The sequence below is a fragment of the Ursus maritimus genome, unplaced genomic scaffold (assembly GCF_017311325.1).
Source record: "Ursus maritimus isolate PB19 unplaced genomic scaffold, ASM1731132v1 scaffold_7, whole genome shotgun sequence".
NCBI lineage: Eukaryota > Metazoa > Chordata > Mammalia > Carnivora > Ursidae > Ursus > Ursus maritimus.
Genome location: NW_024426885.1, coordinates 31579082 through 31602116, shown reverse-complemented (window position 1 = coordinate 31602116; position 23035 = coordinate 31579082). Strand labels below are relative to the sequence as shown.

At 40.0% G+C, this 23035-nt stretch overlaps 1 protein-coding gene across 8 annotated transcripts in view; it reads left to right on the top strand.

The window, feature by feature from the left end:
* The window catches only part of ENTPD1 (ectonucleoside triphosphate diphosphohydrolase 1), a 148763-nt gene that overhangs the window by 44025 nt on the left and 81703 nt on the right, over positions 1-23035 (top strand). For all 8 annotated transcript variants that reach the window (XR_005833151.1, XR_005833152.1, XR_005833147.1 and 5 more), the window contains exons 2-3: positions 4402-4529; positions 22835-22952. Coding sequence is in view for 2 of the 8 variants with exons in the window: in XM_008700415.2 (XP_008698637.1) it covers positions 4402-4529; positions 22835-22952 (246 nt within the window). In the remaining 6 variants the exon portion in view is untranslated. The remainder of the gene's footprint in view (positions 1-4401; positions 4530-22834; positions 22953-23035) is intronic.

The window sequence follows — 23035 nt, the reverse complement described above, 5'->3', positions numbered from 1 at the left end:
TGAGAAATTGAGAAAGGATCTTAAAGCCCCGGAGTGTGAGACCAATCTAAATGTGTGTCACCGAGAACAACTACTTGATGGAAAGGAAAGAAGATAGTAGAGATGGTGCAGGGACTTTGATGCCGGGATTTGGGACCAAATTAGGCCAGATTAGGACCAGTCCCTAACTTCAGTGACTGTCCCATCACTTGGCTTTGTGAAGGCCCACAGGAAGGACCACAGTACTTTATTGCTGTTTACCCTCTAAGCTTGTCTGTGTTTGCTCTCCTCTATATGACAAGCCAAACTTAATCTGAATGTAACCCATCAAACTGGAAATGGTCTGAAACTAGTGAGTTACACAGGATCTGCAGAGTAAAACTTTGGTTGTTTTTTGCCTGAAACCTACCCATCTTCAAACACTCCAAATCTTTTTATTAATGAAGTAAATTTTTAAGGTATTACATCTTTGGTATCATGAAGTAGAGATGGCTGAGATTTCTCTCACAGAATTTTCATCTTCACTTGAAGAGGATGCTAGCATTTGATGTCAGGATAACTGTTTGTGTAAGAATCAAATGGTCATTTTTTCTTTTTTGTTCTTTTCCTCTGACATAGCTAATTGGCTTGAAATCAATCTGTTTTCTCAAAGCTTGAGTTTCCTTCAGTTTTGTCTCTCAGGTGAAGAGCTGAACTTTCTACCTGACTCTCACCTTAAATAGAAACATTTTCTCACCTGTCATATGAGAGGGAAAAAATGGGAGGGAAGTGGCAGTCTTGAATTCTCCACTATAGTAAGACAATTCAAAGGAAAACAAACAAAACACTTTGCCATTAGATATTTTGATAAAAAGTATTTCTTGAAATTGTTTTTTGAAATGCCATTTCACATGGTGTGATAGAAACTGAATTTCTGTTATCTTCAAGGTAAATGAAGAGCTTTCAGGGAAGTGGGGGAGAGACAGTCACTGTGAATTTTCCATAACAGAATTTGACTGTAGCAGTCATGGCATCTGAAAGAGCTCTAGGGGCCAGAGAAGAGGGGGCTGTAACCTAAATGGTTCCCTTTTTATGAGCACATCCCAGCTAAGTCCCCCCCCAGACTCCCAGGTCTAGTGGTATGGCTAGTACCACATCCTAAGAAGAGTCTGGCTTCCAGCATGTGATAAGAGCTTTTGAAAACTACCTGCCATAAGCCATAGGAAACATGGTAGTATTTTAAGTACTCCTCCCTGGTAATCTAGACAGTTACATGAAAAACAAACTTACGAAGTCCATCTGGCCCAGTGTCCCTCAAGATACAGATGTAGTGAAAAGAAGGGGCACATGCACCCCAATGCTCATAGCAGCAATGTCCACAATAGCCAAACTGTGGAAGGAACCAAGATTCCCTTCAACAGATGAATGGATAAAAATGTGGTTCATATATACAGTGGAATATTACTCAGCCATCAGAAAGGATGAATACCAACAATTTGCATCAACATGGATGGAACTGGAGGGGATTATGCTAAGTGAAATAAGTCAAGCAGAGAAAGACAATTATCATATGGTTTCACTCATATGTGGAATATAAAGAAGAACATGGAGGACCACAGGGAAAGGGAGGGAAAACTGAATGGGAAGAAATCAGAGAGGGAGACAAACCATGAGAGACTCTGGACTCCGGGAACCAAACTGAGGGTTACAGAAGGGAGGGGAGTGAGGGGATGGAGCAATCGGGTGATAGGTATTAAGGAGGGCACATGTGGTGATGAGCATTGGGTGTTATATGCAACGAATGAATCTTTGAACACTACATCAAAAACTAATGATGTACTTACTTTATGATGGCTCATTGAACATAATAAAATAAATAAATAAATAAATAAATAAATACACAAACTTAGCCATTATTATTTTACTTTTTTGTAATAAAGCTTTTAAAAATTGTGTATGAAAAATTCCTAAAGTTTCTCTGTGACCTAAGTTCTTTTTCTTATCGTATCTGTAAAAAGAATATGATGAAAGTCTTCAATATATTCTGATAATACAGATGTCATTGCAACAGCTGGGCAAATATGGAAAAGTATATTTCCAGCTGTTCAGGAATAATAATGTTAGTAAATAATCTCATTAGGAAATGGAAGAGACAGAGTCATGTCAAACTGTTTCCCACCTCAGGGCTTTTGCAACTGCTGTTCCCTCTTTCTGGAATGTTCTTACTCCTTTTCATAGCTGGTGTTTTCTCATCACCCAGGTCTCAGTCAAATGTCACCTTCTCGGAGAGGCTTTCCTGACCCTCAGTTGAATCCTCCCACCCCAACTCCGCTGCATATCCCAATCCTTCATTCTAATTTCCATTAAACTGTATAACATCCCTTGGTTTTAATTTCTTCTTAGTATGTATCGTGACCTGGAGTCGCTGATTTATGACTTCTGTTCTGGCTTATTTATCTCCCCAGCCAGATTGTGAACTCCAAAGAGCAGGGACCTTGTTGGTCTTTGTCACTACTAAGATTAGTGCCCAAATAGATGTGGAAGGAAAATGAGATAGCAAAATTGTCATATTTATGGAAACAAAATAACTAAATAGATTTTTTTTGAACAGCTTGAGGGAGTAAAGCATTCAAAATTCAATTAAAATAGAAACTGCTGCAATGTGCTGCCCTTGGGTATTAGATTTATAATTGTTCATCCAAAGTGCTGCTTGTTTTGAGCTGTGTTTGTCAGTATCAACACTTTGGGAACTGAGGCGAGTAGTACCTAGGGGGGTTCTTGTCCAGATTCCAGAGCCCTGGCGTCAAACAGGATACTTCTGCCACACCAGTTACATCAGGATATTTTGGCTTCAAAGTATTAAAATCCTGACTCTAACTGGATCAAAGCATAAGTCTCATGGGAAGATTGGAGCAGGGATTATTCTTTTAACAGTTCAAAATGCTATCAAAGACTCAAGTTCTGTCCATCTCTCTGTTCTGACACCATGGAAAGTCATCTTATCCAGGCAGGGCAATGTCTGAGGAAGACGAGAATTCTGCCTTTCTTTTCCTAAACTCGCTCCAGCAGACTTCCTCCAGGGTCTCATGGGCCATTTTTGGGTACAAATCCATTGTTGAACTAATCATTGGTGAGGGAATGAGATTGTGCACAACAATAAGGCCTGACTCTGAGCCAGAGGCTGCGGTGGTGGTGGTGGTGGAGGGTATCATTTTCCCATGAGTTATGTGGACTGCTTGGGGAGTGGCAGTCATCTGAACAAAATTGAGGTTCTTTTGGGAAGGGAGAAGGAGGGGAAGTGCTGTATATTTCATCTATTGTTCCTATGTTTGGAAGCAGTAGCTAATGGGGTTGCTAAAACTTTTCTCCTAAGTTTTTTACTGTTTGGTCTAATGAGTCAAGACTGGTTCAAGATTCTAGAGGTTGCTGAGCAGACTGGACACCCATATGGTTACAGTCCTTTGGATTAAGTCCAAGCTTCTGCTCAAGATCTTGGGGAGGAGCTCCTGTTTCAGCATGCGGTGGCTGCTGCTGTTCAAGAGGGAGATCCAGAGGGGGAGAGTCAGTCAGGCTCCTCTTCTAGCTGTTTTAATCCCATGCCCTGTCTTTAGAGAAGTGCAATCTATTCTGCAGAGCCTATCTCATTCCATGTGTTTCTTTATTGCTTTATCCTATCCTTCCTCCCCAAAGCCTAAGAAAAAAGTTCAGGGATAGTTTGGAAAGTTGAGAGAGGAAGAGAATGAGTTGTCAGAATGGAGGGAGTGGGGCAGCTTTCCATTTCTTGTTCACTTCTGCTATATGCTCTGTTTGCAATGATCAAAGTAACTTGTGCCTTTTATATAATACTCTGCTTGGAGCTTTATTATGTCCCGCAACAGGTTGAGACTAAGAATAGATGAGATAATGTGAATGATGAAATGTTCAAAACTCCGCAGACGCTACACCATTACCAATTACAACATATAAGTGTGGTTGAAATGCAAGGGGTTTGTCAAGCCAAAAAATGGCATGGAGTGTTGGGACTTTGATGTTTGATGATATATTCTGAATACTTATCAACATCTTAAACATTTTGTGGTAGATTTGAAAAATGAGGGCAATCCTTGCCTTTTTGTTATTGCCTGTACTCTCATAGACCAGTATGACCTATTAAACTGACAATTTGGGACTCTTCCCTGTCCTCATTCTTTATCTGGTCATTGACCTAATTCTGTCCATTTTCCTTACCACAGCCACTAACTCAGTCTTGGCCCTTATCACAGGACAGACAAATCCTTTTGTTCTTGAATTATTTCCCTATTACTTCACAAGTGTTGTAGGGATAAAGAAAAACTTTTATCTATCTTTGATGTCTCCAGATAGCTAGCAGAAGACCTTACCAAAAGTGGAGGAAAATCAATGTTTGTTGATTTCTGGTATTTTCTTTTCTGCTTTTGGTTTTAGAGTCTGAACTGAAGAATTTTTGTTCCAGAAATATACTGATCATCCTTGGCTTCTCCTCTATCGTGGCTGTGATTGCTTTGATTGCTGTGGGGCTGACCCAGAACAAACCATTGCCAGAAAATGTTAAGGTAACAAATCTGAGGGGTCTGGCTGGGGTGCGGTGGGGGGAGGGGAAGGAGGTTATGGTAAAACAGAGCATACGGGAGGGGTGGAGGTTCTGGCAGCCCATGAGCAAGTCAATATCCACTGGATTAGTGAGGTAAAATGGAATGATGCTCATTCTGGAAGAGGGAATGTCTTGAATCAATTAGTGGTAGGAAGATAATTGTCTTTATGCTTGTTCAGCAATAATTATTGTTAATACTTTAAGAGAAACAAATACTTTATTCACTATATCCAGATATGTGCTGATATTTTGTGGTGCTATTTTGTGCTGACATTCTATGATCTAGTACTATCTCTACTTCTTATTCATTGTTTCACTGTGCATGTACTCTCTGATCTTCTTACTCAATCATTATTGCTATCATCAAAATAATAAAATTTATTAGAGAGCATTCTATAAAGCACTTTGAAAGTCAAAGATTGTGGAGAAGACTTATTCCTCATCTTCAAAATATTAAAGAAAGAAGCAAAATCAATGAAAAAAAAACCACAGAGAACACATACATGTATCAAATATAGTGAATTGAAATGAATTCATAGATGAACAGATTTCTTGAAAATTTCCACATTTGAAGAGGTAGTTAAATCATTAAAAATAATTAGGGTCATTAACTCTGCTGTGATTTATTTCTGTTTCCTTTCAAATTCATCAAAGTAAAATTTCAGAGACATAAATATAAGTAGCTTGTAATGTCATTTTATTTAATCTGTTAATTAAAAAGCATGTGGAAAATTTAAATTTATGTTGTAAATAACCATTTTAAACTTTCACTGAAGTTAAATAAATGTATAAGTAAATAAATCTAAAAGGGCCCAGAATATACCAATATGCTAATGTTGTGCATATTGGCACATATGTACACATAGGCGATGACATGTCCAGAAGTTAACTTGACCATGGAGGCTCTGGAATACATGGGCACGAGTTTATTTTATTGTATTTGAAGATACTAAACTGTGAGCTGGAAAGATGGATGCATATGCCAGGCTTCTAAAACTTTTGCCACCCACCCAAATCAGTTGCTGTATAGTGGAGGCCTGGATGTTACATTGGCATTCCTTTGCGACATGCGCTCAACTCAGTGTTGCTGTGCACAGCAACCCCTTTGTCAGTTCAGAAGGCTGATATTATCTCGTTTTCAATGGTCTCTTGCCTTTTAATGTTGAGTGATGTTGGCTCTCTTGGCAAAACTCCACTCACAGTTAAAGCTCGTGACATCTTGGTTCTGCGGTTTGTTTACCAGCTCCAAAAGTACATGATTGCGTTCCTGATTTGACCTTGTTCTATGTTCATTATTGCATCACTGGAGAGGGGGACTGCCTAGGAGGCAAAATCCATGACAGACTTGAGCTCTGTGTTCCCAGTGTATACTTCTGGTCATGGATGACCTTCCTGCATTCGCAGTGGTCATCATTGACTCTGTTGTGGTTCTGCGTTGTGTTGGCCCCACAAAATGGAACAGGCCTTTAAATAAGAGGTATGAGTATTTGAATAGTAGACAGTGGCATATGAAATGAATCTTTATAGAATTATCACTGGTTTATTTTACACAAAGATCATTTTATGTATGCAAACTAGTCATTTATTAAGGTCATACGCTAATTTTAATAAAATTGCTGGCATATATTGAGGGAAAAAATATTTTAGGAACTTGTCTTTGGTGATGGCTTTAAGCTATATATGCTGCCCAATTTGATAGTCACTAGCCATATGTAGCTATTTCAACTTAAGTTAATTTAGATAAAGTAAAATAAAATAATTTTGTTCCTTAATTGCACTAGCCATATTCCAAGCACTCAAGAACCTCATGTGGCTGGTGGATACTAAATTGGACAGTGCAGACATAGAACATGTCCACTGCAGAAAGTTCAATTGGACATTGCTGCTTTAGAGCATACTCTTTGATAATATCTCTGGAATCATTTAAAACTAAGTTTGAGGAATAAGGTATATGATAAACCATTATAAAATCTAAAATAAGGAACAAGAAATGAAACTTTTTCTTCTGTGGTTTGTAACCTAATACCAGGATCATCCCAGATATCATGAGCTAAAGTGCTTTGAGTAGTTTGTTGGAATAAATTTATTTCCTTTCAAAAATGATGGTTTAAAGGAAAACATTATTTCAATATCTTTACCTGGTACATTTGTTTTAAAAACATATAATATCAAACTTCCAGGGAAGATGGTGGAATAGGAGGACCTAAGCTCACCTGGTCCCATGGAACAAGATAACACCCACATCAGTGTAAATAACCTAGAAAATGATCTGAAGATTGACAGGACAGACTTTTCACAGCTAAATGTAGAGAAGAGGCCATATCAAAGAGGGTAGGAAGGGTGGAGACACATTTGGAAGCTAAATAGACCTGTCTGTAGGAGGGAGGAACAATACAGGCATGGAAAGGGGAGAGGACCAGACCGTCACACCAAGCACTCCAGGTGCACAGGGATCCTGCGTGAAACCAGAGGGGCCTAATTTCCGAGGTTCTTATAATCAGCAGGGATTAATGCCTGGAAATTTGAAAATTAGTGGGCTCAGTTCTGGAAGAGCCAGGAGGGTGAGAGGAAACTGAGTCCCCACCATTAAAGAGAGAGCACCTTAAACAAGCAGCCCTGTGGAGATACAGCATAGAAGCAGCAGTTTGAAAAGCACCTGGGGCATGCGGGAGGGAGATTTGTTTACTAATCTCAGAGCATGTGCTTGGAGGGGCAGGAATCATTGGGAGACTTCTCCAGGAACAAAGGAGTTGGTGGATGCCATTTCCTTCCCCCACCCTCCACCCTGTGAACCAGCACTTCTCCAACACTACCGAAATTGCTAACAGCCTGCCCCGCCCTTGTGTTCTCCTGTGGACATGCTGGCTCCAGCCAGGCCTCATTCCAGGTCTCCTATCACAACAGGCCTTACTAATACCACCCACCCTGCCCCCAAGTGCTTCTTGGGATCCACCTCCTCCAATCCAGCCAGCCTTGGTTCTGGTGGCTACAGGTCTCCTTTCACAACAGACCTAAGCAAACCTTGCTAACACTGTGTGCCCCACCCCCCATCTCTGCATTCTCCTGTGTACCTGCCCCCTCCAGTATGCCCTTGGCCAAAGCCCATCCAAAGTGATGCCACAAGCCTGGCAGTGTATGAGCAGCCCTAATAGGCTAGCACCATTCCAAAGTGACTCCTGCCCTGGGGAGAGCGGAAGATAATCACACATACCAGTCTGCTTGCAGCCCCAACAGTGGGCTGGCAGCAGATGTCTGGTCTGACTGCAGATCCTGCACCTATGAAAGCCTCTCAGAAGACAACACAAGGAAAGTGCCCTACAGTTTGGTGTTACTGCATCTCGGGCAAACTCCTGGTCTGACTCAACTCAAGCTGAAAATGACCCTAGACTGGCCCACTAACAACACAGGGACCAAACTCTGCCCATAACAGGCAAATAGAGCCATCACAGACAATTGGACTGAAGGCAAAAGCAGCTCAGCTGCAACAGCAGGACACATGCATCACACATAGGAGATACCCCCGAAGTGCCAGGTTCTGGTGAAGAGGGGACACTGCATGGCAGGGCACTAGGGGACCTCTTCTTTATAAGGCCTATTACTGTCAAGTACATGAGACATAGCTGTCTTTCTTAACACACAGAAACAGATTCAGAGAGATAGACAAAATGAGGAGACAGAGGAATATATCCCAAATGAAAGGACAGGACAAAATCACAGCAAGAGAGCTAACAAATGGAGATAAGTAATATGCTTGTAGAGAATTTGAAGTAATGGTCACAAAGATAATCACTGGACTTGAGAAGAGAGTGACACTCTTACCAAAGAGATAGAAAACAAAAAAGAGGGGCACCTGGGTAGCTCAATTGCTTGAGCAACCAGCTCTTGGTTTTGACTCAAGTTATGATGTCAGGGTTGTGAGATCAAGCCCTGTGTCAGGCTCTGCATTCAGCTCAGAATCTGCTTGGGATTCTCTCTCGTGTTCTCCCTCTGCCCCTCCCCCCTTTCTCTCTCTCTTTTTCTTTCTCTCTCTCTTTCTTTCAATAAATAAACAATCTTTGGGAAAAAAAGGAAAACAAAAATGAACCAATCAGAGATGAAATACTCAATAGCTCAAATTAAAACTACACTAGATGGAATAACTAGTAGACTGGAGGAAGAAGAAGAATGGATCAGTGACTGGAGGATGGAGTAATGGAAAGCAATCAAGCTGAACAGGAGCAAAGAAAGAAATAATAAAAAAAATAAAAGCAGGGAACTCAGTGACACCATCAAGTGTAAAAATATTTGCATTATGGGGATCCCAGAAGGAGAAGAGAGAGAAGGGGGGCAGAAAATTTATTTGAAGAAATAATAGCTGAAAACTTCCTGAATCAGGGGACACAGAAATCCAGATCTAGGAGGCACAGAGAGCCCCCCAACAAAATCAACCCAAGGAGGTCCACACCAACACATGTAAAACGGCAATTAATAGTGATGGCACAAAGTAGGGATAAAGAGAATTTTAAAAGCAGCAAGAGAAAATAAGTACTTATAAGGGAAATCCCAAAAGGCTGTAGCTAATTTTTTAGCAAAAACTTTGCAGGCCAAAAGGGAATGACATGATACATTCAAAGTGCTAAAAGAAAAAAAAACTGCAGCCAAGAATACTCTATCCAGCAAGGCTGTCATTCAAAATAGAAGGAGAGATAGTTTCCCAGACAAACATAAGTTAAAGGAATTCATGACCACTACCAGAAATGTTAAAGGGGACTCTTGAAAGGAAAGGAAACACCGTAAGCACAGGAGTAAGAAAAATAGGAAGCACAAAGGCAGTGTAAATAAGTATATCTATAAAAATCAGTCAAGGGATTCACAAAATAAAAGGATGTAAAGTATTACACCATATACTTAAAACGTGGGGAGAAAGGAATAAAGAATGGATTCAGACTTAAGCAACAATCAATTTAACATAGACTGCTAGATGCATAAATGTTATATATAAAGGTAATGGTAACCGCAAATCAAAAGCCAGTAATAGATACGCAGAAAATAAAGAGAAAAGAATCCAAGTATATCACTTAAGAAAGCCAGGAAACCATGAGAGAAAACAGCAAGAGAAGAAAAGAACAGAGAAGAACTACAAAAACAACCATAAAGCAAGTACCAAAATGGTAATAGTACATATCTATCAATAATTAGTTTGAATGTAAAGGACTAAATGCTGTAATCAAATACATACGGTGACAGAATGGATAAAAAAACAAGACCCATCTATATGCTGCCTACAAGAAACTCATTTCATACCTAAAGACATATGCAGATTGAAAGTGAGGGGAGGGAAAAGCATTTATCATGTAAATCAAAGTGAAAAGAAAGCTGGGGTAGCAATACTTATATTGTACAAAATGGACTTTAAAAAAAGACTATAACAAGAGACAAAGAAGGACATTATATAATCATAAAGGGAACAATCCAACAAGAAGATATAACAATTGTAAATATGCACCCAACATGGCAGCACCCAAATACATAAAGCAGCTAATAACAAACATAAAGGAAGTAATCAATAGTGACATAATAATAGTAGGGGATTTTAACACTCCACTTACATCAATGGATAGATCATCCAAACCGAAAATCAACAAGGAAACAGTGACTTTGAATGATGTATTGGACTAGAATAATCTAACAGATATATTCACAACATTCTATCCTAAAACAGCAGAATACATATTCTTTTCAAGTGCAAATGAAACATTGTCCAGAATAGATCGCATATTGGCCACAAAACAAGTCTCAACAAATTCAAAAAGATTGAAGTATACTATGCGTCTTTTCCAACTACAACACTGTGAAACTAGAAATCAACCACAAGCAAAAATCTGGAAAGAGCATGGAGATTAAATAACATGCTACTAAACAATGAACAGGTCAACCAAGAAATCAAAGAAGAAATAAAAAAAAATACATGTAGACAAATGCAAATGAAAACATAATGGTCCAAAATCTTTGGGATGAAGAAAAGCTGTTTTAAGAGGGAAGTTCATAGCAATGCCGGCCTACCTCAAGAAGCAAGAAAAATCTTAAACAACCTAACTTTACACCTAAAGGAGCTAGAAGAAGAATAAACAAAACCCAAAACCACTAGAAGGAAGGAAATAATAAAGATTAGAGCAGAAATAAATGAAGTAGAGGGGCGCCTGGGTGGCGCAGTCGTTGGGCGTCTACCTTTGGCTCAGGGCATGATCCCGGCATTCCGGGATCAAGCCCCACATCGGGCTTCTCCGTTGGGAGCCTGCTTCTTCCTCTCCCACTCCCCCTGCTTGTGTTCCCTCTCTCGCTGGCTGTCTCTGTCAAATAAATAAAATCTTAAAAAAATAAAAATAAAAATAAATGAAGTAGAAACTAAATAGACAGTAGAACAGATCAATGAAACCAGGAGCTGGTTCTTTGAAAAGATAAACAAAATTGATAAATCTTTGGCCAGACTCATCAAAAAAAAAAAAAAAAGAGAGAGAGAGATAGAGAGGTGACTCAAATAAACAAAATTAGAAATGAAAGAGGAGAAAAAACAACCAATACGACAGAAATACAAAGGATTATAAGAGATTTTTCTGAAAAATTATATGCCAACAAACTGGACAACCCAGAAGACATGGATAAATTCCTAGAAATATATAACCCCCCAAATCTGAATCAGGAAGAAATAGAAACATTGAGTAGACCTATTATCAGCAATGAAATTGAATCAGTAATCAAAAAACTCCCAAAAAACAGAAATCCAGGACTAGACTATTTCCTCGGTGAATTCTACCAAACATTTAAAGAAGAACTAATACCTAGTCTTCTTAAACTATTCCAAAAAATAGAAGAGGAAGGAAAACTTCCAATTTCATTCTATGAGGCCAGCATTACCCTGATACCAAAACCAGATAAAGACACTACAAAAAAAGAGAACTACAGGCCAAAAACTCTGATGAACATAGATGCAAAAATCCTCAACAACGTATTAGCAAACCAAATCCAACAATACATTAAAAAAAATCATTCACCATGATCAAGTAAGATTTATTCCTGAGATGCAAGGATGGTTCAATATTTGCAAATCAATCAACATGATACATCACATTAACAAGAGAAAGGATAAAAATCATATGTTCATCCCAATAGATGAAGAAAAAGCATTTGACAAAGTACAAAATCTATTCATGATAAAGACTCTCAACAAAGTAGGTTTAGAGGAAATATACCTCAGCATAACAAAGGACATATATAAAAACACAAACAAACCTACAGCTAATGTCATAATGGTGAAAAACTGAAAGCTTTTCCTCTAAGATCAGGAACAAGACAAAAATGCCCACTCTTACCACTTTTAGTCAACATAGTACTGGAAGTCCTGGCCACAGCAATCAGACAAGAAATAGAAATAAAAGGCATCCAAATTGGTAAGGAAGAAGGAAAACTTTCACTATTTGCAGATGACATCATACTATATGTAGAAAACCCTAAAGACTCCTCCAAAAAACTGCCAAAACTGATAAATGAATTTAGTAAGGTCAGAGGATACAAACAATATATAGAAATCCATTGCATATCTATACACTATACATCTATAATGAAATAACAGAAAAAGAATGTAAGAAACAATCCCGTGGGGTACCAGGGTGGCTCAGTCAGTTAAGCATCTGCCTTCAGCTCAGGTCATGATACTGGTGTCCTGGGACCAAGCCCTGTGTCGGGCTTCCTGCTCAGCGGGGAGTCTGCTTCTCCTTCTTTCTCTCTGCCCCACACCCTGCCCTCACTGTGTGTGCTTTATCTCTCTCTCTCTCTCTCTCTCTCTCTCGGTCTCTCTCTTTCAAATAAATAAATAAAATCTTAAATTAAAAAAAAAGAAAGAAAACAATTCCATTCACAATTGTACCAAAAAGAATAAAATGCCTAGGAGTAAACTTAACCAAGGAGGTGAAAGCCTTGTACCCTGAAAACTATAAAACACTGATGAAAGAAATTGAAGATGACATAAACAAATGAAAGATATTCCATGCTCATGGATTGGGAGAACCAATATTGTTAAAATATCCATACTACCCAGGGGCGCCTGGGTGGCACAGCGGTTAAGCGTCTGCCTTCAGCTCAGGGCGTGATCCCGGTGTTGTGGGGTCGAGCCCCACATCAGGCTCCTCTGCTGTGAGCCTGCTTCTTCCTCTCCCACTCCCCCTGCTTGTGTTCCCTCTCTCGCTGGCTGTCTCTATCTCTGTTAAATAAATAAATAAAATCTTTAAAAAAATATATCCATACTACCCAAAGCAATCTATGGATTTAATGCAATCCCTATCAAAATACCAAGAGTATTTTTCACAGAACTAGAACAAACCATCCTAAAATGTATATGGATCCAAAAAGACCCTGAATAGCCAGAGCAGTCTTGAAAAAGAAGAACAAAACTGGAGATACCAGATTTCAAGATATACTACAAAGCTGTAGTACTATAAACAGTATGGTACTGGCACAAAAATAAATGCACAGATCAATAGAACACAATTATACGGTCAGTTAATCTTTGACAAAGGTGGCAAGAATGTGCAATGGGAAAAAGATAGTCTCTTCAACAAATGGTGTTGGGAAAACTGGAGAGCTGTATGCAGAAGAATGAAACTTGACTACTTTTTTACACCATACACAAAAATAAACTCAAAATGGATTAAGGACCTAAATGTGAGACCTGAAACCATAAAAATCCTAGAAGAGCACAGGCAGTAATTTCTTTGATGTCAGCTGTAGCAACATTTTTCTAGATATGTCCCCTGAGGCAAGGGAAACAAAAGCAAAAATAATGCATTAGCTTCTGCACAGCAGAGGAAATGACCAACAAAACTAAAAGACAACCTACTGAGTGGAAGATGATATTTTCAAATGACATACCCAATAAAGGGTTAGTATTCAAAATATATAAAGAACTTATGCAGCACAACACAAAAAAACAAATAATCCAAATAAAAAATGGACAGAAGACATGAACGGACGTTTCTCTAAAGAAGACATACAGATGGCCAACAGACATGTGAAAAGATGCTCAACATCCCTCATCATCAGGGAAATACAAATCAAAACCACAATGAGATATTACCTCACACCTGTCAGAATGGCTAAAATCAAAACCACAAGAAACAATGAGTGTTGATGAGGATGTGGAAAAAAGGGAACTGTTGTGCACTGTTGGTGGGAATGCAAACTGATGCGGCCACTGTGGAAAACAGTATGGAGCTTCCTCAAAAAGTTCAAAATAGAACTACCATATGATCCAGTAATTCTACTCCTGGATATTTACCCAAAGAATATGAAAACATTAATTTGAAAAGATATGTGCACCCCTCCGTTTATTGCAGCATTATTTACAATAACCAAATTGTGGATGCAGTGCAAGAGTCCACTGATAGATGAATGGATAAAGAAGATGTGGTATATATACACAATGGAATATCATTCAGCTATAAAAAGAATGAAACCTTGCCATTTGCAACAAGATGGATAGAACTAGAGAATATAATGCTAAGTGAAATAAGTCAGAGAAAGACAAATACCATATGTTGTCATTCACATATGGAATTTAAGAAACAAAACAAGTAAAAAAGACAAACCTAAAAACAGAATCAACTATAGAGAACAAGTTGATGGTTACCAGAGGGCAGGTGGGTGGGGGGGATGGGTGAAATAGGTGGCGTATACTTACATGATGAGAACTGAGTATTATATAGAATTGTGGAATCACTCTGCTGTACACCTGAAACTAAGATAACATTGTATGTAACTGTACTGGAATTAAATAAAAACCTATCATCTCCTCATGACCATACCCCATTCAGCAGCTCTTCATTTGTTTACAAATTCATGTATCAGCAATTATGTATTAAGTATCTGTATTAGGTACTATATTAGCTACAGAATTGGGAGGCCAGTATAGATATGACTGAGCTATCTGGGGAAGGAAACACATTTAATAGATGATACAAATTATTAATTATAGTTGTGATGAGTGCCACCAAGTGAAAGTTTTGGGAGCCAGGGCGGTCTTCCCTGAAAGAAATGACATTTACAGTAAAATTTGAAGTATGATTAGAAATTAGCTGAGATAGAGGATAGAGTGTATTCCAGGCCAAAGGAAAGCAAGTCCAAGAATCTCACAGATAAAGATGGTGAGGGAGGTGGTTCAGTCAGAGTCTAGCAAGTCAGGCTGAGGATTTTAATTTCAATCCTAAAATCAATGAGAAGATAGTAACTTGATCAGATTTGTGTTTTGAAAATATCAGTCTGGCTGCAGTGAAGTAGAGGGTAGGGTGATAAGAGCAGGTATAGGAGACTAGGTATTACAGTAGTTTGGAAGGAGGAGATTTATAGTTAAATTTTTGAAGAAATTTTTTTTGTTTTTGAAGTATTGGACATCCAAGGAGAAATGTCAAAGCAGCAGTTGGATAATCAGATCTGGACCTCACAGAAGAGGTATAGACCCACAGTGCTTGTTAGAAATATAATGCAAGCCACATTTTAATTTTTCTAGGAGCCACATTTTTAAAAAGTAGAAAGAGATGAAATTAATTTTAATAATATTAATGTAATTCATTGCATCCAAAATATTATTTCAATATTTCATCAAAATAAAGAATTATTAATGAAATATTTTCCATTATATTTTTCATGCTATCTTCAAATTCCAGGGTGATTTTTAACTTAAATCACATCTCAGTGGAGACTACAGTTGGCCCTTGAACAACGTGGGGGTTAGGAGTGCCACCCCCCGCCACACACAGTCAAAAATCCATGTATAACTTTTGACTCCCTCAAAACTTAATTGTCTACTATCGACCAGAAGCCTTACCAATAACACAAACAGTTGATTCACACATATTTTGTGTATTATATGTATTATATACTGTATACTTACAACAATATGAGCTACAGAAAAGAAAATGTGAAGAAAATCATAAGAAAATACATTTATAGGACTCTATTGCATTTATCAAAAAGAATCCACATATAAATGGGCCTGCACAGTTCAAACCTGTGTTGTTCAAGGGTCAGCCGCCATTAACATTTCAAATGCTCAATAACCACATGTAGCTAGTGGCTGCCTTATTGGACAGTAAAGGTCTAGACTAAAGATATGTCTCTGATGCCTTTGATGTATTGAAGCCCTAGATGTGGATGAGATTATAGGAAGGGGGTAAAAGGCAAGAAGAAGGCAAGGATCAAGTCCTGAGGAATTCTAACATTCAAATATAGTGCTCGTAGTTTATAAATCATTTACATTTTTTCTTTCCAGAAATGCTGTGAGGAACAAAAGATTATCCTCATCTTATAGATAAGCAAAATGAGGGCCTTTGAGGTTCTCTTGCTCAAGGCTCAATATCTCATAGATTACTGCAAGAATTAGGTAGGATAAATAAATGTAAATGTGAGTGATGAGCAGGCATTCTGGCCCACTGTGGACACTCAGTGATTGATAGCTCATATTTTATCATCTTTGCAGCCTGTCTGCCTGGTTGCAAATTGCCATTTTATCCCCCCTTCTTCCCATCTAACTCACCCTTGTCCAACCCAGCCCGGGTCAGCCCTCCCATCCTGATGATCCAGTTTGGGTTCAGCCTTGCTGTGGCGGTGGTAGACCCATGCCCAGACCAAATCTAGCAAAACACAAGAACTCCTTATTGCACTGCTGTGTTGTTTACTTGCCCAGCTACTGAGGTGGTAAGGGCATTAAGGATAGGGCCTGGGTTTCATTGGTCTTTGTATGCATTTTATTATTCATTCACTCAACTTACTCACTTAACAAATACTCAATGATCATCTACTCTTATTTTAGGCCCTAGGTATATAGCAATGAGCAAAACTGGCAAAGTCCTTACCTTCATGGAACTTATGGTCTAGTGGAAGAGATAATCATTAATCAAATAATCACAAAATAAATGTTAAATTACAACCAGCAGTCAGACTTGGCTTCTATGGGGCAACAAGGAGTCCAACTGGTTGCCAAAATAGAAGTTTGCTGACTCAATGAATAGAGTAATATCTTGAACAGGTAAAACTGCTTCCTCCTTGGATGTGAAGAGCATGTGAAGGACCAGCCTGATGGCAGAAATTTGTCAGTGTGGGAAGAAGGCCCCTGCCTCTAAATCCCCTGGAGACCAGGGTTCCCTATTCTCACCCTGGTGAGACCCTACTTAGTTTGAACCTCCAAGTTGCAGGGTCTGAGAATCTACACATTGAACAGGCATCCTGGGACATTCTCGTGCCACTGAAGTCTGGGAACCACTATCCTACAGATATGCAATGAACACTTTAAAAAGGGGGGAGGGGCTTAATGAACTGAAGAGTCATTTAGCTGTACCTAGGTATCCTCTGGGAAAGTGCCTTTGTCCTGGTGGACCTGGGTGGGGAGGTAGCTTTCAGATCTGTTCAGTTCATCACTGCCTTAATTTTCTGCTCATTAGTGAACACTGACATTTAGCGAGTTTTTAGATATTCCTCTTAGCACAAACATTCTACATTCTGGCACACACAGATCCCCACAAAGTTCTCTCGAAGGCACCAGACTGACCCAATACCAGACCACATACCTTCATTAACAGCTGCCACTTCTGTGGAATGCCTCTTGGCTCAGGGACCAGATGCTTTTGATTTCAATCCTAGATCTGCTACTTTCTGCTATGAGACTTGAGCAAATAAGTCTCTCTATTCCTCAGCTTCCTCATATGTCAAATGGAGGTGGTTGTGAGGATTACGTGGAATGATACCAGTGACTCACTTATCAGAGTATCCAGCACATCAGAAGCCCTCAGTGGAAACCAGCTGTCCACACTGCTTTGAGGGAGATGAGTTCTAGGGAAGTCTCTTTGCTGCTAATGTGTTAATGTCACTGAGCTGGTGCTCCCAGGATTTCCAGCTGCTGCTCAAGGGTAGTGACCTGTCTCCATACATCTGCTTTTTCACAAGGAACTAAAGTGCTATTCTTCATTAAGCATTTGTGATTATATCTTTTTATGGAGAATTTGGAAGGATTTGCTCCAATTTTGAACCTCAAATTCTCCTAGAAAATATCTATATTATTTTTATTTCACTGGATTTTAATGTTGTCTTGTTTAAAAAACAATACCTGGAGAGGTGCCTTTGTGGCACAGTTGGTTAAGTGGCCGACTCTTGGTTTCGGCTCAGGTCATGATCTCATGTTTGTAGGATCGAGCCCTGAGTGGGGCTCTGTGCTCAGCGCAGAACCTGCTTGAGATTCTCTCTCCCTCTCCCTCTGCTCTTCCTGCTTGTGCTCTCTCTCTCTCTCTCTCTCTCTCTCTCTCTCTCTGAAATAAATAAATCTTAAAACCACCACCACCAACAACAATACCTAGAGCTGGATGGTGGTGATGGTTGCACAAAGTGTGAATGTTTTTAATGCTACTGAACCGCACACTTAACTGTATACTTAAAATGGTAAATTTATGTTCAGTGTATTTTCCCACAATTAACAAACAGCAATAAAACTGTGGTTTGTACTGAAGGTCTAGTAATTGCAATTAAAGAAAAAAGAAAAGCAGAAAATAAATGGTCTCCAATTGTTTATAGGCCCTGCCAACATTGCCGTCACTAATGGAGACCTGATTTGTTTATAGAGTACTAGAGTCAAATTCGAAAGGATTAGCTTTGTTTATTCAAAAGGACTCACTGAGACAAACTGATGACGTTGCTAAAAGTACAGTTAAAGCTACAGGGACTTTTAAGAAAGACTCTGAAGAACAAAAATGTCTGAAGTGACTGAAAGAAGTTAATTATCTTACTGTTGCCCATCTTCCCTGGCTTATGGGGTTTTTTTTTGGGTGGTGGTAGTGGTGATGGTGGAACTCGACCCCGATGGTACTACTTTATATTAGACTGTGAGTATTAAATTCTTTGGGGACTGGAAGGAGTTCAGGAATCATACAATTCTAACCCCCCTCATTCATTCATTTGATTCAACAATTGTCTGTTGAATTCCTTCTTTGTGCCTAACATGTGGTAGGATATACCGTGATGGATGCTGGGTGTACAGACCTGCCCTGATAATGTAGCTCACATCCTTATGAGGAAGACATACTTTAATCAAATAGCTACATAGACAGGTACTTATGCATCATGGTAAGTGCTGTCTTTAGAGCAAAAATACAGGTACTCTGAGCATGGATTAGAAAGGTAGAATCAAATCTGAAAAGGTCAGAGAAGGCTGGGGTCTCAGGTGAAGGGCATTCTGGACTAAGGCTCTGGAACAGAAGCTACATGGCTTATAGGGAACTGAGAGCTGGCCAATGTCATGGCAGGTATTTTCTGAATGAGAAGACTCAGAGGGTTGAACATCCCACTTCTGCAGAGCCAGGAATAGAAGTAGATCATCTGATGCTCACGTTTTCTATTTCTTTCCACATCTAGGGAGATTTACTCAGATCCCTGGACCTATGACATTTGTGCACGTAGAATTACTTCCATCTTAAGGAGAGTCTTGGCCCACCACCCCATGGCCTCCAGTTTCTGTGAGCTCAGGGTCTGTGGCCACCCACATCTCCAGGTCTACACCAAAAGCCCTCCATTGGTGTCTCCGTGAACCAAGCAAGGTCATTTTTATTGTTCTTTTTCCTGGAACACTGCTTCTGTTCACTCAGCAGAGTTTATGAAGATCAGTTAGGATTGCTAAAATCATGTGCATGATCAAAAACTAGCTTAGGATAAAGTTGTATACACAGTGAGGCTGCAGCCATATAAAAATTTATGTATTTAGGAAAGACTAGAAGGAGATAAAATAACTGATGTCTGGTTGGTAGGATCTTAAATGTCTTTTTTCCCCTTTCCCCTTCATTTTATAGATGCTATTTAGTAAGCTTTTATTATTCCTAAATTAGAATGTAATATTGAAATAATATTAGAGGAATGTCAGATCTCTTCATCACCACACATATTTTTGATTTTTCTTTAATGTGAAGAACGTACTCACAGGGGCTTTTAGAAGTGTTTTTAATATGAGCTACAGAGAAACACTGCCTAGGAGTGATAGCATGGTGCAAGGCACAGTGTTGGTCAAGCATTTCTGTTGGGTAGAGATTTTTATTTCAAACAGAATTCTGTCATCATGGAGTCTGGGGAATGCTGGCTCAAACAAAGTTAGGCAAGTTTCTCCACTGCCAGACTCTCTGAAGCACTCACTACCTAGTGAGTTTGTGAGCCCAGGAGAGAGAGAGCACTCAGCATTCCCCAAACTCCTGGGAAGTCTTCTTTGCCTAGATCCTTGCAGGTTTTGTGTTCTTTGGAACATGTACTGGAAAATGCTGGTATGGTGAAAAGGAACAAAAGATGGTGGCTACCCGGGCTCTAGATGGGTCTTTGAAGGCTTTCACCGTCTGTACTTGTTGGGTAGATCCTTGAACTGTACTGGACACAGTCTCTCAGCTCTCAAATAAGATTGCATGGAATGAACTTATAGCTCTAAGATGGGCCAGCAATGAAAATGAGTAAATATGCTGACAATTTTGTAACAAAGAAAGGCAAACTTCCAAAATGCTCAACAGAGTTTTCACACAATCAGGCTTTTATCTGTCTCTCAAGCTGCAAACCATTTCCGAAGAGAAAAAAGATCTGGCACGATTCATCAGGTTAGCATTCCAGTGTGCTGCACACACAAGGTGAAATGCCCTCAGTCCCTGTGTTCCAGTGTACATCACCTCCCCCTCAAACACTTGACAAACCAAATGTAGCAAAAACTTTCATTTCTCCACCACCTCACTGTGTAAGGCCTTCCAGAAACAGGCTGATAGAAGCAAGGCTGATTCCTTCGCTCCACTGGAAGAGTGACTTTCATGTCAACAAAGACAGAAGAGAATGTCCTGATTCCAGATAAAGGCTGCTTGCTGCTGCCTCCTCAGATTTTATCATAGGCCGCTGTGGTTGGAGCATTTTCTGGCAGGAAGAATTCACGGACCCTGCTAGTGAAAAACAGAATTTTCTGCTGTGTAACCCCTGAGCCTCTCTCTCCACCCCAGGAGGCTGCCCTTGGTTCCAAAGGCCCCAGGCATTCCCCAATGGGCCTGCGACAGTCACTACAAGTCAGTTCTTGGCTTCCTCTCACTGCAAGCCTGCTTCCAGAGAAGTCTGTCCCGCTTGCTTTCTCGCCAAGTATACAGGCCTTTTTCTCTTTAAGGGCATAATGCTCATTGCCGTAGGGAGTCCTGCTGTGCGTAACTAGGCCAAGGACACTGGAGGTTCGGAGGGTCTAGGATCTGCCCTCTGCAGCACACTGATACTCCCTAATCTGGCAAAACAGAATAAAGCTTGACACCTTAGCAGACTCAGCTTTTAGCTATTGCCAGTGGTCCAGGGAGGTCTCCTGAATCCTCATTCTTGTCTTCTTTCCTCCCTGGAAGTTCTTAGGTTCTTACCAGGTGATAAGACAGTATGGGAGGATATGTATCAAACAACTGCCGAGTTCAGCATTATCAAGAGGCAGATAGCACTTTGAGGTCCACAGCAGCAAAGTGGGGTAAGAGTGGTTGGCTCACATTTTAGACATGCCTCCTTTTTCTCTTCCTTCTGCTTCCCCATTTACTTCCCTCCATGTTTCTCTCTAGTAGAGGGACGGTAAATAAAAGTACAGATACCGCCACGCTTTCTCCACAAGCCCATGGCAGACACTGGTACTCAACCATGGCATTTTTCCTGATTAAACTTAGAGACGTAACCAAAGATGAGCATTAAATGATCACAAAGGGCGTTCAGCAGTCTACTCCTAGGTAAATACCGAAAATAAATGAGAGCTTATATCCACAGAATGACATATGCAAGGATGTTCCTGGCAGCTATATTCCCAATAGTCCCAAACTGGAAACAACTCAAATGTCCATCAACAGGAGAATGGATAAAAATATAGTGCATATAAAGAAACAGGAACTATTCTCCAGCAACGAAAAGGGATGAACCATGGCTGCACACAGTGTGGACGCATGTAAGAGATCGTGTAGAGCAAAAGAAGCTGGATATAAAGGAGGCACACTGTGCGAGTCCCTCTACTGCAGCTCAAAGATGGGCAAAACTCATCTGTGGTGATAGAAATCAAGACAATGGTTACCCTCGGGAGGAACTAACCGAGAGGGGCACCAGGAAGCCTTCCGGGGAGTAGAAAACATTCTGAATCTTAATCGTGATCTTGGTGGTGTGGTGTATATGGATGTGCACATATGGGGAAATCCACTGGGATGCACTTTGCTGTAGTTACCCCTCATTAAAAGTCTTTAAGAACTGTTGTTCTGCCCTTTCTCCTCTGTTTCTCTGTATACAGAGCATATGGTCTTTGGTCTGACTCTGATCCAAATCCAGGCTCTGTCGCCTATTAGCTGGGTATCTTGAGTAAACTACTTAACCTCTTTGTACTTTAATTTCTCACCTATATAGCAGGGATAAATAGAGTACCTACCCTACAGCACTGCTCTGACAGCTAAATCAGATAACTCTCATAAAAAGCTTCATGCAGCACCTGCCCGGGACATTTAATGTTCTCGTGAAATGTGATGTGGGAACTTGGCTCTTTCCCCTTTCTTCTCTGAGCAGTGAGTTCTTTCTCATACTGTCTTTCCCCCTCTTTCTTCCCACCTTCTTTTTTCCTTTATTCTTCCTTTCATCTCCCCTCAGTCGTAAGAGCCCAAAACATGAAAAATATATATCTTTTAAAATTTATTGAATACAACGTATAGTTATAATCATAATGAAAAAGCAAGCATGCTTAATATTTTCCATGTCCGTCTTCTAAAGCCCAGTCCCATATTTGGGGGCAGAACACGGGCATCACTAGCTTTTGAGGCTCTCCAGGTGATTCTGACAATTCCAGTGTGCACACAAGTTTGGGAACTACTGGATTCAAGGCTTTCTAGTCCTTCCATGTTGTCTGAGCTGCTTCAGCATCTGGTTCTGATTCCCAGCTGCCCACCAGAATCACGTGAGAAGCTTCTAATCTGTACTGAGGCTCAGGCCCCATCCTGGGTAAGGCCTGGATATTTCTGAAGTGCCACCAGCATTAAGAGCCACTATTCTAGAGGGATTTGTGTCCTGGTAGTTCTTGTGATCAGGGTGACACCAGGCAACCCCTCTCCCCTCCACATGTTCCTCTTGAATTAAAATACGTCTCCTCACATTTTTGAAGACTCTTGTCTTTGTTTCCTTTCTGTTGCAAGCTGAGTATGGAAAAGCATAATGTAATCCTGATAAGTTCTTGATTTGTTTTACCCTCAGTATGGGATTGTGCTGGACGCAGGCTCTTCTCACACAAGTTTGTACATCTATAAATGGCCAGCAGAAAAGGAGAATGACACAGGGGTGGTGCATCAGATAACAGAGTGCAAGCTGAAAGGTAAGATGAAGGAAAAGGAGAAGGAGACAGTGGGGCTGAGAGGAACATGTATGGCAAGTGGGGGGGACCCGTGAGAAAAAGGA